General features: G+C 39.7%; 1 protein-coding gene across 1 annotated transcript; it reads left to right on the top strand.

Moving 5' to 3' along the window:
• Nucleotides 1–413: 413 nt before the first annotated feature.
• LOC138085874 (olfactory receptor 10H2-like) lies at nt 414–1,352 on the top strand. Its single transcript, XM_068980473.1, has one exon. It carries the CDS (start codon nt 483–485, stop codon nt 1,350–1,352), a length of 870 nt encoding a protein of 289 aa, XP_068836574.1. The 5' UTR covers nt 414–482.
• The last annotated feature ends 13,433 nt before the right edge of the window (nt 1,353–14,785 follow it).

A 14,785-nucleotide genomic window follows, 5' to 3' on the forward strand; every position in this document is an offset into this window, starting at 1 on the left:
TTAGGGGGTAGCCTGACCTTCAAATTTAGGAAGGGGTTGGTCTTATGAAGATGGGGATAAGCACAGAGCAACCAGCATGCTCAAAGACAGAAAAGCGGGGGCGGGGGGGGGGGGGTGTGCGGGTGGGTGGTGGTGGTCCTGCATGGAGTTAATTATAGTAATAATAGTAGTCTTATTGCTATTATCAATATTTTTTAAATTAAGTTCTCACTATGTGGCAGTATATGTGTTAGGGCACTTAAGATGCATGATCATCATTATGAACACCATTATTACGAACACCATTTTGCAGATGGATTGACCGTGGCTTGGAGAGGTGAAGGAGCCTCCCAGGTAGGGCTCATTAGAGACTGTAAATTCCTTCCCACTGGGTTTTCTTCACTTTCTCCTCAAGCAGGTATGCTGCCATATTGGGGCTAAACTACACCTCCGTGTCTGAATTCATCCTCAGCGGCTTCTCCACCTTCCCCCACCTTCAGCTGATGTTCTTCCTGCTCTTCCTGCCGATGTACCTGTTCACGCTGCTGGGGAACCTGCTCGTCATGGCCGCCGTCTGGAGCGAGCGCAGCCTCCACACCCCCATGCACCTCCTCCTGTGCGCGCTCTCCACCTCCGAGGTCCTCTACACCTTCGCCGTCATCCCGCGCGTGCTGGCCGACCTGCTCTCCACCGGCCGCTCCATCTCCTTCAGGGCCTGCGCCAGCCAGAGGTTCTCCTTCACGCCCGGCTTCACCCACTCCTTCCTGCTCACCGTCATGGGCTACGACCGCTACGTGGCCATCTGCCACCCCCTGCGCTACAACGTGCTCATGAGCCCCCGGGGCTGCGCCTGCCTGGTGGTCTGGTCCTGGGCTGGAGGCTTAGTTGTTGGGCTAGTGGTGACATCTTCCATTTTCCACCTCCCCTTCGGTGGTCTCAATGAGGTCCACCATTTTTTCTGCCATGTGCCTCCTCTAATGAAGTTGGCCTGTGGGAATAATGTACCGGGAGTGGCCCTGGGGGTGGGCCTAGTCTGTAGCATGGTCTTGCTGGGTTGCTTTCTCCTCATCCTGCTCTCTTACGCCTTCATCGTGGCCGCCATCTTGAGGATCCCTTCAGCCGAGGGCCGGCACAAAGCCTTCTCCACGTGTGCGTCTCATCTGACTGTGGTCGTTGTGCACTATAGCTTTGCCTCTGTCATCTATGTCAAGCTCACAGGTCTCCACTCTCAGCAAGGCAACATCTTGATAGACATCACCTACACGATCCTCACACCTTTCCTGAGCCCCATCATATTCAGCCTCAGGAATAAGGAGCTGAAGAACGCTATGAAGAAGACCTTCCTCAGCAAACTCTATCTTTCTAGCATCTGAGTGGCTGGTGTGGAGGTGGTCAGAATATGGTAGAAAGATGAGCATGCCCTCATCTGTAAATGGGGTTAATAACGACTACCCTGCATGGCTGTTGTTAAGATTGGTGTGTGTGTGTGTGTGTGTGTGCGCGTGTGCATGTGTGTGTGTGTATGAGCATGCCCTCATCTGTAAATGGGGTTAATAACGACTACCCTGCATGGCTGTTGTTAAGATTGGTGTGTGTGTGTGTGTGTGTGCGCGTGTGCGTGTGTGTGTGTGTGAGACAGCACCTATCCCCTACTGAGTAGGTGCTCAATAAATATTAACTTTTTCCTTCCCCTGCCTTGGTCTGTGTGTCTGATAATTTTGTATTTTAATCAAACAGCTTTATTGAGATATAATTCACACATGAAAGTACACAGTTCTATTGGTCTTTAGTATATTTACTGAGTTATACAGTTGTCACCTTAATCACTTAAAAATAGTTTTGTCACTCTGAGAAGAAACCCATGTCCCTTCCTTTATTATCAATCACTTCCTACTTCTTCCCAATGCCCTTACCTCCCAGACTTAGGAAATGGCTTATCTGATTTGTCTGATTTGCCTATTCTGGTTATTTCAAAATGGAATCATACACAGTGTGGTCTCTTTGAGTAGATCCTTTAACTTAGCACATAGTTCAAGGTTCTTCTATGTTGTAGAATGTACCAGAACTTCAGTACTCTTTATTGCCAAATAGTATAAGTATGGATAAGTATGGATGAACTTCCCAGGCCATGTTGGTGGTAAAGAATATGCCTGCCAATGCAGGAGATATGGGTTTGATCCCTGGGTCAGGAAGATCCCCTGGAGAATTGCAAGGCAACCCTCTCCAGTGTTCTTTCTTGGAGAAACCCATGGACAGAGGAGCCTGGTGGGCTACAGTCCAAAGGGTTGCAAAGAAGTTCCACAAATCAAATCTCAATCAAAATATGTAACTCTGGGAAATCCCTAGCAATCCATTGGTTAGGACTCAGCATTTTCACTACCAGGGCTTGGGTTCAGTCCCTGGTCAAGGAACTATGGTTGGATAGTGATAAGAGATAGAGTAGGACAAATAAATAGTTTGAAAGTCCCACTAGGGGATTAAATACAGAGAGGGAACTTTAAGGGAGTTTAGGAGACTGTAAGTTAATGACCACTCAATAAAAGAATCCAGTAACCAAGCCACAGTCCACATATATAGTTAAAGCACAAGACAATAGATATACTGTCTATATCTTGTTACATAAAGTCAAGGAGTTAATGGACCTTGAAGAGTAGCATTTTTGCATGTAGCCAAGACAGGAATATAGGTGAAAGGGGCAAGAAATTAGGCAAAAGGGGGGCATCATAGCATATGTTACCACGCTTCTGCTAATATATATATGATTTAAATAGTGCCATAACAGTCCTGGTTAGACCATATATATGGTCAAAGGAAGAATTAAGGATTTAACCCTTGACATCTATCCCAAAATGAAAAAGAAGGTGGTCTCCCCCTCCCCTCTCTTCTTTTGATTATAAAAATGTAGCCCTCATTGTTCTCAGGGCTGCACTCCCTTGCCTGACTGCTTGTGTCTCTTGCAAGCATCCTATGCTAATATACTCATTCTTTGTCCATTGCCTTGTCTCCCTCTGAATTCTTTCTGTGATGAGACCAAAGAACCCGAGCTTCAGTAGGTCCTGACACCAGACAAGCAGTGTCAATTAAAAGGTAGTGGGTTCAAGTTTGCTCCTAAGCTCCAGCTTGTGGGATCAAGTTCCTATCTGAGGTGTGGCTGGGTTTGAGTCTCAGCCCATGGGTGCAAGCTCCAGTATGAGTTTTGGCTGAGTGTGAGTCCCATCTGAGAAGGAGTGCAGTTTCAGTAGTACACCCTACAAGGAATTTTAATGAACCTAGATTTTTGAATCATCCCATACATAGAATATACACTAAAACCATTAACAGAGATTTTTTTCCTTGTGACTAGCAGTAAACTTTTACCAAGATGTATGCTTGACTCCACATAGTCCCTGGCAAAAATCATATATATACATATATACGTACACACACACACACACACACACACACACACACACATACTGGCCCACTGAACTTAACTGGCCTTATCTTCAGAGCAGTCCCCTCAGAGTTACCGAAAGCCTGTCTTCTGGGCTAAAATCCGCAGTAAGATCTTGAATGAAACTAAACTCACAACTCTCATTTTTTTTTTTTTTTAACACTTTTGGAGAGCATGAAGGGACACGGAACAGACTTCTCTCCTTTACCTGAACCCTATGAGTATCCAGAGCCTTGGTACCAGCAAGGGCTTCTTGTGTCTGTCCATCTTCTTGGCAAGTCCAGACTGGAGGGTTTCTTCTGGGCCTCAAATCTCTTGTCTTGGGTGATTATCCTGAGATTTATTCAGTGGTTATAAACTTCTCACTGCAAGAAATAGATTTCCTTGAACTTAAACTCAAGAAGAGGTATCTGGATTCCAGAGTTGAAAGACACTGGGAAGGTTCTGACTGGGTGATTAGGTAAGGGATGACCTGGCATCTTTCCATGAATTGGTTACATTAACAGTTTGTCAGAATAAAAGTGAAGATATCATATGAGAGCCTTCAGATCTAAAGATAAGGGACATAGGTTCTACCAGCTGGTTGTGGCTTTCCCAACTAACTGAAAAAGGAGAAAAGGAAAGATATATGCATTTGAATGCAGAGTTTCAAAGAATAGCAAGGAGAGAAAAGAAACCCTTCCTCAGTGATCAGTGCAAAGAAATACAGGAAAACAATAGAATGGGAGAGACTAGAGATCATTTCAAGAAAATTAGAGATCCAAGGGAACATTTCATGCAAAGATGGGCTTAATAAAGGTCAGAAATGGTATGGACTTAACAGAAGCAGAAAATATTATGAAGAGGTGGCAAGAATATACAGAAGAACTATACAAAAAAGATCTTCATGACCCAGATAACCACGATGGTATGATCACTCACCTAGAGCCAGACATCCTGGAATGCAGGGTCAAGTGTGTTTTAGGAAGAATCACTATGAACAAAGCTAGTGGGAGTGATGGAATTCCAGTTGAGCTATTTCAAATCACGAAAGGTGATGCTGTGAAAGTGCTGCCCTCCATATGTCAGCAAATTTGGAAAACTCAGCAGTGGCCACAGGACTGGAAAAGGTCAGTTTTCATTCCAATCCCAAAGAAGGGCAATGCCAAAGAATGCTCAAACTTTACACAATTGCACTCATCTCACACACTAGTAAAGGAATGCTCAAAATTCTCTAAGCCAGGCTTCAACAGTACATGAACCATGAACATCCAGATGTTCAAGCTGGATTTAGAAAAGGCAGAGGAACCAGAGATCAAATTGTCAACATCCGTTGGATCATTGAAAAAGGAAGAGAGTTCCAGAAAACATCTATTTCTACTTTATTGACAATGTCAAAGCCTTTGACTGTGTGGATCACAAAAAACGGTGAAAAATTCTTCAAGAGATGGGAATACCAGACCACCTGACCTGCCTCCTGAGAAACCTATATGCAGGTCAAGAAGCAACAGTTAGAACTGGACATGGAACAACAGACTGGTTCCAAATTGGGAAAGGAGAACGTCAAGGCTGTATATTGTCATCCTGCTTATTTAACTTATATGCACGTGTGAAATGACGGGCTGCATGAAGCACAAGCTGGAATCAAGATTGCCAGGAGAAATATCAGTAACCTCAGATATGCAGATGACACCACCCTTATGGCAGAAAGTGAAGAGGAACTAAAAAGCCTCTTGATGAAAGAAAGTGAAAAGAGGAGAGTGAAAAAGTTGGCTTAAAACTCAACATTCAAAAAACTAAGATTATGGCATCCAGTCCCATCACTTCATGGCAAATAGATGGATATACAGTGGAAACAGTGACAGACTTTATTTTTTTGTGCTCAAAAATTACTGCAGGTGGTGGTGACTGCAGCCATGAAATTAAAAGATGCGTGCTCCTTGGAGGAAAAGCTATGAGAAGCCTAGACAGCATATTAAAAAGTAGAGACATTACTTTGCCGATAAAGGTTCTTATTGTCAAAGTCATGGTTTTTCCAGTAGTCATGTATGGATGTGACAGTTGGATTACAAAGAAAGCTGAGTGCCAAGGAATTGATGTTTTTGAACTGTGGTTTTAGAGAAGACTCTTGAGTCCCTTGGACTGCAAGGAGATCCAACCAGTCAAAGGATCTAAAGGACAGTAGCCCTGAATATTCACTGGAAGGACTGATGCTGAAGCTGAAACTCTGATACTTTGGCCACCTGATGCGAAGAACTGACTCTGATGCTGGGAAAGATTGAAGGCAGGAGGAGAAGGGGATGGCGGAGCATGAGATGGTTGGATGGCATCACCGACTCGATGGACATAAGTTTGAGCAAGCTCTGGGAGTTGGTGATGAACAGGGAAGTCTGGCGTGCTGCAGTCCATGGGGTCAGAAAGAGTCAGACACAACTGAGCGACTGAACTGAACTGAACTAACTGAGAAATTTATGGGAGTGTTGGAGGAAAGTCCTTATTTGTGCAGTAGTCTCAGGGTAACCCATTCATTAATTTAAAATATTGCTTGCCTGGGGATGCACAGATAAGGATAGGCCAACCAGTGCTTTGAACACTGTCACAGTTTTAGAGTGCTGGAGGGGAAGCTGAGACACATAAAAGAGCTGAAATGATTTTAAGGTGACACTTAGAGGAGTTAGGTCCACAAACAACACACCAGCCTACCACACAGTTTTTTTTTCTTTTTTAAAATTGGAGGCTAATTACTTTACAATATTGTAGTGTTTTTGGCATACATTGGCATGAATCAGCCATGGGTGTACATGTATTCTCCATCCTGAACCCCCTCCCACCTCCCTCCCCATCCCATTCCTCTGGGTCATCCCAGTGCACCAGCCCTGAGCACCCTGCTTCATACATTGAACCTTGACTGGTGATCTGTTTCACATATGGTAATATACATGTTTCCATGCTATTCTCTCAAATCATCCCACCCTCTCCCTCTCCCACAGAGTCCAAAAGTCTGTTCTTTACATCTGTGTCTCTTTTGCTGTCTCGCATATAGGGTTAGTGTTACCATCTTTCTAAATTCCATATATATGCGTTCAGTTCAGTTCAGTTAAGTTCAGTCGCTCAGTCATGTCCACCTCTTTGCCACCCCATGAATTTCAGCATGCCAGGCCTCCCTGTCCTAGTATACTGTATTGGTGTTTTTCTTTCTGACTTACTTCACTATGTGTAATAGACTCCAGTTTCATCCACCTCATTAGAACTGATTCAAATGTATTCTTTTTAACAGCTGGGTAATATTCCATTGTGTATATGTACCACAGCTTTCTTATCCATTTGTCTGTTGATGGACATCTAGGTTGCTTCCATGTCCTGGCTATTATAAACAATGCTTCGATGAACACTGGGGTACACGTGTCTCTTTCAATTCTGGTTTCCTCAGTGTATATGCCCAGAAGTGGGATTGTTGGGTCATAAGGCAGTCCTATTTTCAGTTTTTTAAGGAATCTCCACACTGTTCTCCATAGTAGCTGTACTAGTTTGCATTCCCACCAACAGTGTAGGAGGGTTCCCTTTTCTCCACACCCTCTCCAGCATTTATTGCTTGTAGACTTTTGGATCGCAGCCATTCTGACCGGCATGAGATGATACCTCATTGTGGTTTTGATTTGCATTTCTCTGATAATGAGTGACGTTGAGCATCTTTTCATGTATTTGCTAGCCATCTGCATGTCTTCTTTGGAGAAATGTCTGTTTAGTTCTTTGGCCCATTTTTTGATTGGGTCATTTTTTTTTTTTGGAATTGAGGCATAAGAGTTGCTTGTATATTTTTGAGATTAAGTCTCTGTCAGTTGCTTCATTTGCTATTATTTTCTCCCATTCTGAAGGCTGTCTTTTCACCTCGCTTATAGTTTCCTCATTGTGCAAAAGCTTTTAAGTTTAATCAGGTCCCATTTGTTTATTTTTGCTTTTATTTCCATTACTCTGGGAAGTGGGTCATAGAGGATCCTGCTGTGATTTATGTCAGAGAGTGTTTTGCCTATGTTTTCCTCTAGGAGTTTTATAGTTTCTGGTCTTACGTTTAGATCTTTAATCCATTTTGAGTTTATTTTTGTGTATGGTGTTAGAAAGTGTGCTAGTTTCATTCTTTTACAAGTGGTTGACCAGTTTTCCCAGCACCACTTGTTAAAGAGATTGTCTTTTCTCCATTGTATATTTTTGCCTCTTTTGTCAAAGACTCAGTTTTCAGTAGTAATTTTATTTCAATAAACCAACTTAAAAAATCTATTTTTTTTTGGTCTGTGGTGTATCTTTGTTGCTGCATGTGGGTTTTCTCTAGTTGCAGCAACCACAACTTTAAGTGGGCTTCTCATTGCAGAGAACAGGCTCTAAGCATGCAGGCTTCAGTAGCTTCAGCTTGTGGGATCTAGAGCACTGACTCAGTAGTTGTGGCACAGGCTTAGTTGCTCTGTGGCATGTGGGATCTTCCTGGTCCAGGGATCGAACTGGTGTGCATTGCATTACAAGGTGAATTCTTAACCACTGGACCACTAGGGAAACCCCCAACTTTAAAATGGGAAATAAAGCCCCCAAATAGAAGAAAAAGAAGCACCAGATAGCCAAATTTATTACTCTGGCTGGGTTTATGTAAGTACCTAGCTTATACTTCTAAGTACTTACTCAAATGAGGACTTAAGATATCACTCAGAAATGATCAAGATGGGATTCTTTTGATACTCCAAAATTGGCTTTTTGTGCATACAGTTAGGGAAAGCTGGCTTGATAAAACATCTTTTCAAAATTTTAGCTCAGAACAAAAATCCTTCTAGGAAGACCTTATATTTCTTTTCCCGTGCCTTTGAGATGTAAATGTTTTACCAGGGCTCTCAGGAAATGCTTATCTGGACCATTTCCAATCCTGGAAGGAGGAAGAATGGGAAAGAGGTCCTTTTAAGCGGAAGCCAGTATACTTAACTTGTTTCAATGTTATTTATAAACTAGTGAGTTTTATACTGTAATATCTGCTTCATGGCTAAGTTTAAAAATGAAAACTATGGACTCTCTGTGTCTGTTTGGATGTATGTGTGTCTATGTGTGTACATTGTAGATATGATAGGTTTCTACCTCATTGCCAAAATTATTTTGTTAATGAGCTTCATTTAATTGGCTGAAGGGATATTAAGCATTTACCTAAATTCTCAGAAATATAGTAGACACTGATTCAAATGAGTTTCAGGTTCATGCACTCTGGGAAATATTCATATTAAATTAAAATTCTGTACTGAAGTTAGTTTAAGATGGTTGGTTTAACTAAAACAGACATGTCTTTAGAGACACCAATTTTAAGTATAATACTTGTATTTAGCAAGGTTGATTAAAACTCACACAGGATTATATTGTCCATTTTATAAAGTCTGTCTATTGAAAAAAAACCTTGGGATGATTTCTGACTTGGTCTAATGTCTTATGAAATTATGGGAAATCTGTTGGAGACAAGTGAATTAAATAGATACAAACGAGATAACAGCTTTTAGGTGAACTGTTTAAGAATAAACATATTTAATGGTATGTCTACTTAAAAACAGTTTTTTCAGATTTTTGATAACTTGAAACTTTAGCATTTTGATAAGTTAAATAATAGAAGTTTATTGAATATTTAGATCATTCCCAGATAAAATGATACTGAAACATTAATTATGGAACATAGGCTTTATTTTTAAAGAGAAACTATTTTTATGGCTATTTATAAATATGTTTGGTTCCACACTGAGAAGCTTTCTATAAGAAAGCTTGCTTTTAAAAATTATAAATAGCATTTAAAATTTTTATAATCTATAAAATGCTAAAATAAAAGACAGTTTATAATTGCATACTTCTTAATTTTCATTTTAGGTTTTAAAGGTCAAGAATTCTAACTAATACATATAATCAAAACTACCATTGTTAATTAAAAAAAAACTGTGTGGAAAAAAAATGTATAAGGAATTGAAATGTATTTTGTTAAAAGGAAAGAAAGAAATTTTGTCCTAAAGAGAGGTTATCAAAGAGAGAGAGACACACACACACAGAGAAATACACAAAGCATAGGACAGAATCTGAAGATAATCTGAAAGTTATAAAAGGTTTATGAGAAAAGAATGCTGAGAAAAAACAATCAACAATCAGGACTGAATAAGATTAGGATAAATTTAGTTGGATAAATTAATTTTTAAAGTTGAAGTATAGATGATTTACAAAATATATATTTGTTTCAGGAGTGCAGCATAGTGATTCAGTATTTTTATAGATTACATTCCAAGTAAACAAAAAATACTGGCTATATATTCCCTGTGATGTGTATGTATTTTTGTAGTTTCCTTACTGTTATTTTATACTTAGTAGTTTTTACCTCTTAATCCCTTACCCCTGTATTTCTCCTTCCCTCTTCGCACTCCTCAATGGGAACTGCTAGACTGTTCAATCTGTGAGCATGTTTCTGTTTTGTTATATTTATTTCTTTGTTTTATTTTTTAGATTTCACATATATGTGGTAACATAGGTATTTGTCCTTCTTTGTCTAAGAAAGAATTACACTAAGCATAATATCCTCCAGGCCCATCAATGTTGTTGCAAAGACAAAATTTTATACTTTTTAGTGGCTGAGTAATATTCCATCCCATATATACACCACATCTTTATCTGCTCATCTGTTGAGGAACACTTAAGTTGCTTCCATATCTTGGGTATTGCAAATAATGCTGCTATGGACACTGGGGTGAAAATATCTTTTCAAATTAGTGCTTCGCTGTCTTCAGATATATATCCAGGAGTGAAATTTCTGGATCACATGGTAGTTCTACTTTGTTTCTTTGAGAAACCTCCATACTGTTTGCTTCCCAGTGGCTCAGTGGTAAAGAACCTTCCTGCAATGCTAGAGTTGCAGGAAATGAAAGTTTGATCCCTGGGTCAGGAAGACTCCCTGGAGAAGGGCATGGAAACCCACTCCTGAAGAATCCCATGGACAGAGGAACCTGGTGGGCTGCAGTCTATGGGGTCACAAAGAGTTGGATACGACTGAAGCAATTTAGCATGCACACAGGCCATATGTTTTCCATAGGGGCTGTGCCAATATACAGTGTACTAGGGTCCCTTTCCTCCGCACCCTTGCCAACACTTGTTATTTGTAGACTTTTGACAATAGCAGTTCTGACTGGCGTGAGATGATATCTCAGTGATATGTTGATTTGCATTTCTCTGGTTGAACACCTTTTCATTGGTCCCTTGGCCATAGGTATATCTCCATTGGAAAACTGTGTTTTGGGTCTTCTGCCCATTTAAAAATCAAGTTTTTTTTTTTTGAGTTGTGTGAGTTGCTCATACATTTTGAATATTAACTCTTTATTGGTCATATCATTTGCAAATACTTTTTCCTATATCATAGGCTGTCTTTTTGTTTTGTTGACGTTTTGAACTCAGTCCCATTTGCTTATTTTTGCTTTTTTTTTTCTTCAAGCAGACTATTTCAAGAAAATATTGCTGTGATTTATATCAAAATTTGTTCAGCCTATGTTCTCTTCTAGTTTTATGGTTTCAGGAATGCATTCATAATCCATTATGAATTTATTTTTTTATATGGTGCAAGAAAATGTTCTAATTTTATTATTTACATGTAGCTGTCCCATTTCCCCAGCACTACTTATTAAAGACATTGTGAAGCAGCTGAACTGGATTGAGTGGACATGACTGAGCAGCTGAACTGAATTGAGTGATTTCCATTGCTGTGCAAAAGCTTTTACATTTAATTAGGTTCCATTTGTTTATTTTTCTTTTATTTATTCTGCTGTAGGAGGCTGAACCAAGAAAACATTGCTATTATTTACGGCAAAGTGCCATAAATGTTTTCTGCCTCTGTTTTCTACCAAGAGTTTTATGGCTTTAGATATTACATAAAGACATTTAACCCATTATTAATTTTTAATTTTGTGTTAGAGAATGTTTTAATCTCATCGTTTTACATGTAGTTGCCCAGTTTTCTCAGATTGTCTTTCACCATTGTATATTGTAGATTGCTTTTGGTAGTATAGACTTTAAAACAATATTATTCTTTTATCCATGAACATGGGATATCTTTCAATTTTTTGATAGCATCTTCAATTTTTTTATCAGTGTTTTATAGTTTTCAGAGAAAAAGTCATTTACCTCTTTGATTAAGTTTATTCCCAGGTATTTTATTCTTTTTGATGTGATTTTGGTATGAAGAAAAGCAACAGATTTCTTAGTCTTATAAGTTAGATAACTAAAATAATTTAGTCTTATAAGTTAGATAACTATAATAACTTAGTCCTATAAGTTAAAAATTTACTGAATTCATTTACTAGTTGTGATTTTTTAAAGTAGTGATTTAAGATTTTATATATATATACACACACACACACACACACACACACACACACACACACACACACACATATACCCATGGATATCACCAGATGGTCAACACCGAAATCAGATTGATTATATTCTTTGCAGCCAAAGATGGAGAAGCTCTATACAGTCAACAAAAACAAGACCAGGAGCTGACTGTGGCTCAGATCATGAACACCTTAAGCCAAATTCAGACTTAAACTGAAGAAAGTAGGGAAAACCTCTAGACCATTCAGGTATGACCTAAATCAAATCCCTTATGATTATACAGTGGAAGCAAGAAATAGATTTAAGGGCCTAGATCTTATAGATAGAGTGCCTGATGAGCTATGGAATGAAGTTCGTGACATTGTGCAGGAGACAGGGATCAAGATCATCCCCATGGAAAAGAAATGCAAAAAAGCAAAATGGCTTTCTGGGGAGGCCTTACAAATAGCTGTGAAGAGAAAAGAGGTGAAAAGTAAAGGAGAAAAGGAAAGATATAGGCATCTAAATGCAGAGTTCCAAAGAACAGCAAGAAGAGATAAGAAAGCCTTCTTCAGCAATCAATGCAAAGAAATAGAGGAAAACAACAGATTGGGAAAGACTAGAGATCTCTTCAAGAAAATTAGAGATATCAAGGAAACATTTCATGCAAAGATGGGCTCGATAAAGGACAGAAATGGTATAGACCTAACAGAAGCAGAAGATATTAAGAAGATGTGGCAAGAATACAAGGAAGAACTGCACAAAAAAGATCTTCACGACCCAGATAATCATGATGATGTGATCACTAATCTAGAACCAGATATCTTGGAATGTGAAGTCAAGTGGGCCTTAGAAAGCATCACTATGAACAAAGCTAGTGGTGATAGAATTCCAATTGAGCTGTTTCAAATCCTGAAAGATGATGCTGTGAAAGTGCTATACTCAATATGCCAGCAAATTTGGAAAACCCAGCAGTGGCCACAGGACTGGAAAAGGTCAGTTTTCATTCCAATCCCAAAGAAAGGAAATGCCAAAGAATGCTCAAACTACCGCACAATTGCACTCTTCTCACATGCTAGTAAAGTAATGCTCAAAATTCTCCAAGCCAGGCTTCAGCAATACGTGAACCATGAACTCCCTGACGTTCAAGCTGGTTTTAGAAAAGGCAGAGGAACCAGAGATCAAATTGCCAACATCTGCTGGATCATGGAAAAAGCAAGAGAGTTCCAGAAAAAACATCTATTTCTGCTTTATTGACTATGCCAAAGCCTTTGACTGTGTGGATCACAATAAACTGTGGAAAATTCTGAAAGAGATGGGAATACCAGCCCACCTGACCTGCCTCTTGAGAAATCTGTATGCAGGTCAGGAAGCAACAGTTAGAACTGGACATGGAAAAATGACTGGTTCCAAATAGGAAAAGGAGAACATCAAGGCTGTATATTGTCACCCTGCTTATTTAACTTCTATGCAGAGTACGTCATGAGAAACGCTGGACTGGAAGAAACACAAGCTGGAATCAAGATTGGTGGGAGAAATATCAATAACCTCAGATATGCAGATGACACCACCCTTATGGCAGAAAGTGAAGAGGAGCTAAAAAGCGTCTTGATGAAAGTGAAAGAGGAGAGTGAAAAAGTTGGCTTAAAGCTCAACATTCAGAAAACGAAGATCATGGCATCTGGTCCCATCACTTCATGGGAAATAGATGGGGAAACAGTGAAAACAGTGTCAGACTTTATTTTCTTGGGCTCCAGAATCACTGCAGATGGTGACTGCAGCCATGAAATTAAAAGACGCTTACTCCTGGGAAGAAAAGTTATGACCAGCCTAGATAGCACATTCGAAAGCAGAGACATTACTTTGCCGACTAAGGTCCGTCTAGTCAAGGCTATGGTTTTTCCAGTAGTCATGTATGAATGTGAGAGTTGGACTATAAAGAAAACTGAGCACAGAAGAACTGATGCTTCTGAACTGTGGTGTTGGAGAAGACTCTTGAGAGTCCAAGGGAAGACTCTTGGACTACAAAGAGATCCAACCAGTCCATTCTGAAGGAGATCAACCCTGGGATTTCTTTGGAGGGAATGATGCTAAAGTGGAAACTCCAATACTTTGGCCACCTCATGAGAAGAGTTGACTCATTGGCAAAAACTTTGATGCTGGGAGGGATTGGGGGCAGGAGGAGAATGGGATGACAGAGGATGAGATGGCTGGATGGCATCCCGTACTCAATGGATGTGAGTCTGAGTGAACTCTGGGAGATGGTGATGGACAGGGAGGCCTGGCGTGCTGTGATTCATGGGGTCACAAAGAGTCGGACATGACTGAGCGACTGAACTGAACTGATTTTATATATATATGGTGCTATATCATCTGCAAATAGAGAAATTTTTACTTTTCTTTCCCACTTTGGATGCTTTTATATCTTTTCCTTGTCTGATTGCTGTATGTAGAATTTCCAATATTATGTCAAATAGAGGTGGCAAGAGTGGTCATCCTTGTCCTGATTCTGATTTTAAAGGAATAGTTTTCAACGTTTCATTCAGTTGTAATGTTAGCAGTGGGACTGCTACAAATGGTCTTCATTACTTTGAGATATGTTCCTTCTATACCAACTTTGATGAAAATTTTAAATCATGAATGTATGTTGAACTTTGTCAATTTTTTCTGCTTCTAATGAGATAATCATGTGAGTTTTATCCTCTCTTTTGTCTGTGTGGTGTATCACACTGGTTGGTGTGTGGGTATTGAAACATTCTTGCATCCCTGGAATTAATCCAACTTGATAGTCATGTATAATCCTTTTTAAAAATTGTTAATTTTGGTTAGCTAATATTTTTAAGGATTTTCATCTGTATCATCATGGATATTGACCTGTAACTTTCACTTTTCCTTGTAGTGATTTATCTGGTTTTGGTATCAGGGTAATGATGGCCTCATAGGATGAATTTGGGAGTGTTCCATCTACTTTTTTTGCAGTATTTTGTGAAGGATAGGTATTAGTTCTTCCTTATATATTTGGTTGAATTCCTCTGT

Source organism: Capricornis sumatraensis, chromosome 9 (assembly GCF_032405125.1).
Source record: "Capricornis sumatraensis isolate serow.1 chromosome 9, serow.2, whole genome shotgun sequence".
Lineage (NCBI taxonomy): Eukaryota > Metazoa > Chordata > Mammalia > Artiodactyla > Bovidae > Capricornis > Capricornis sumatraensis.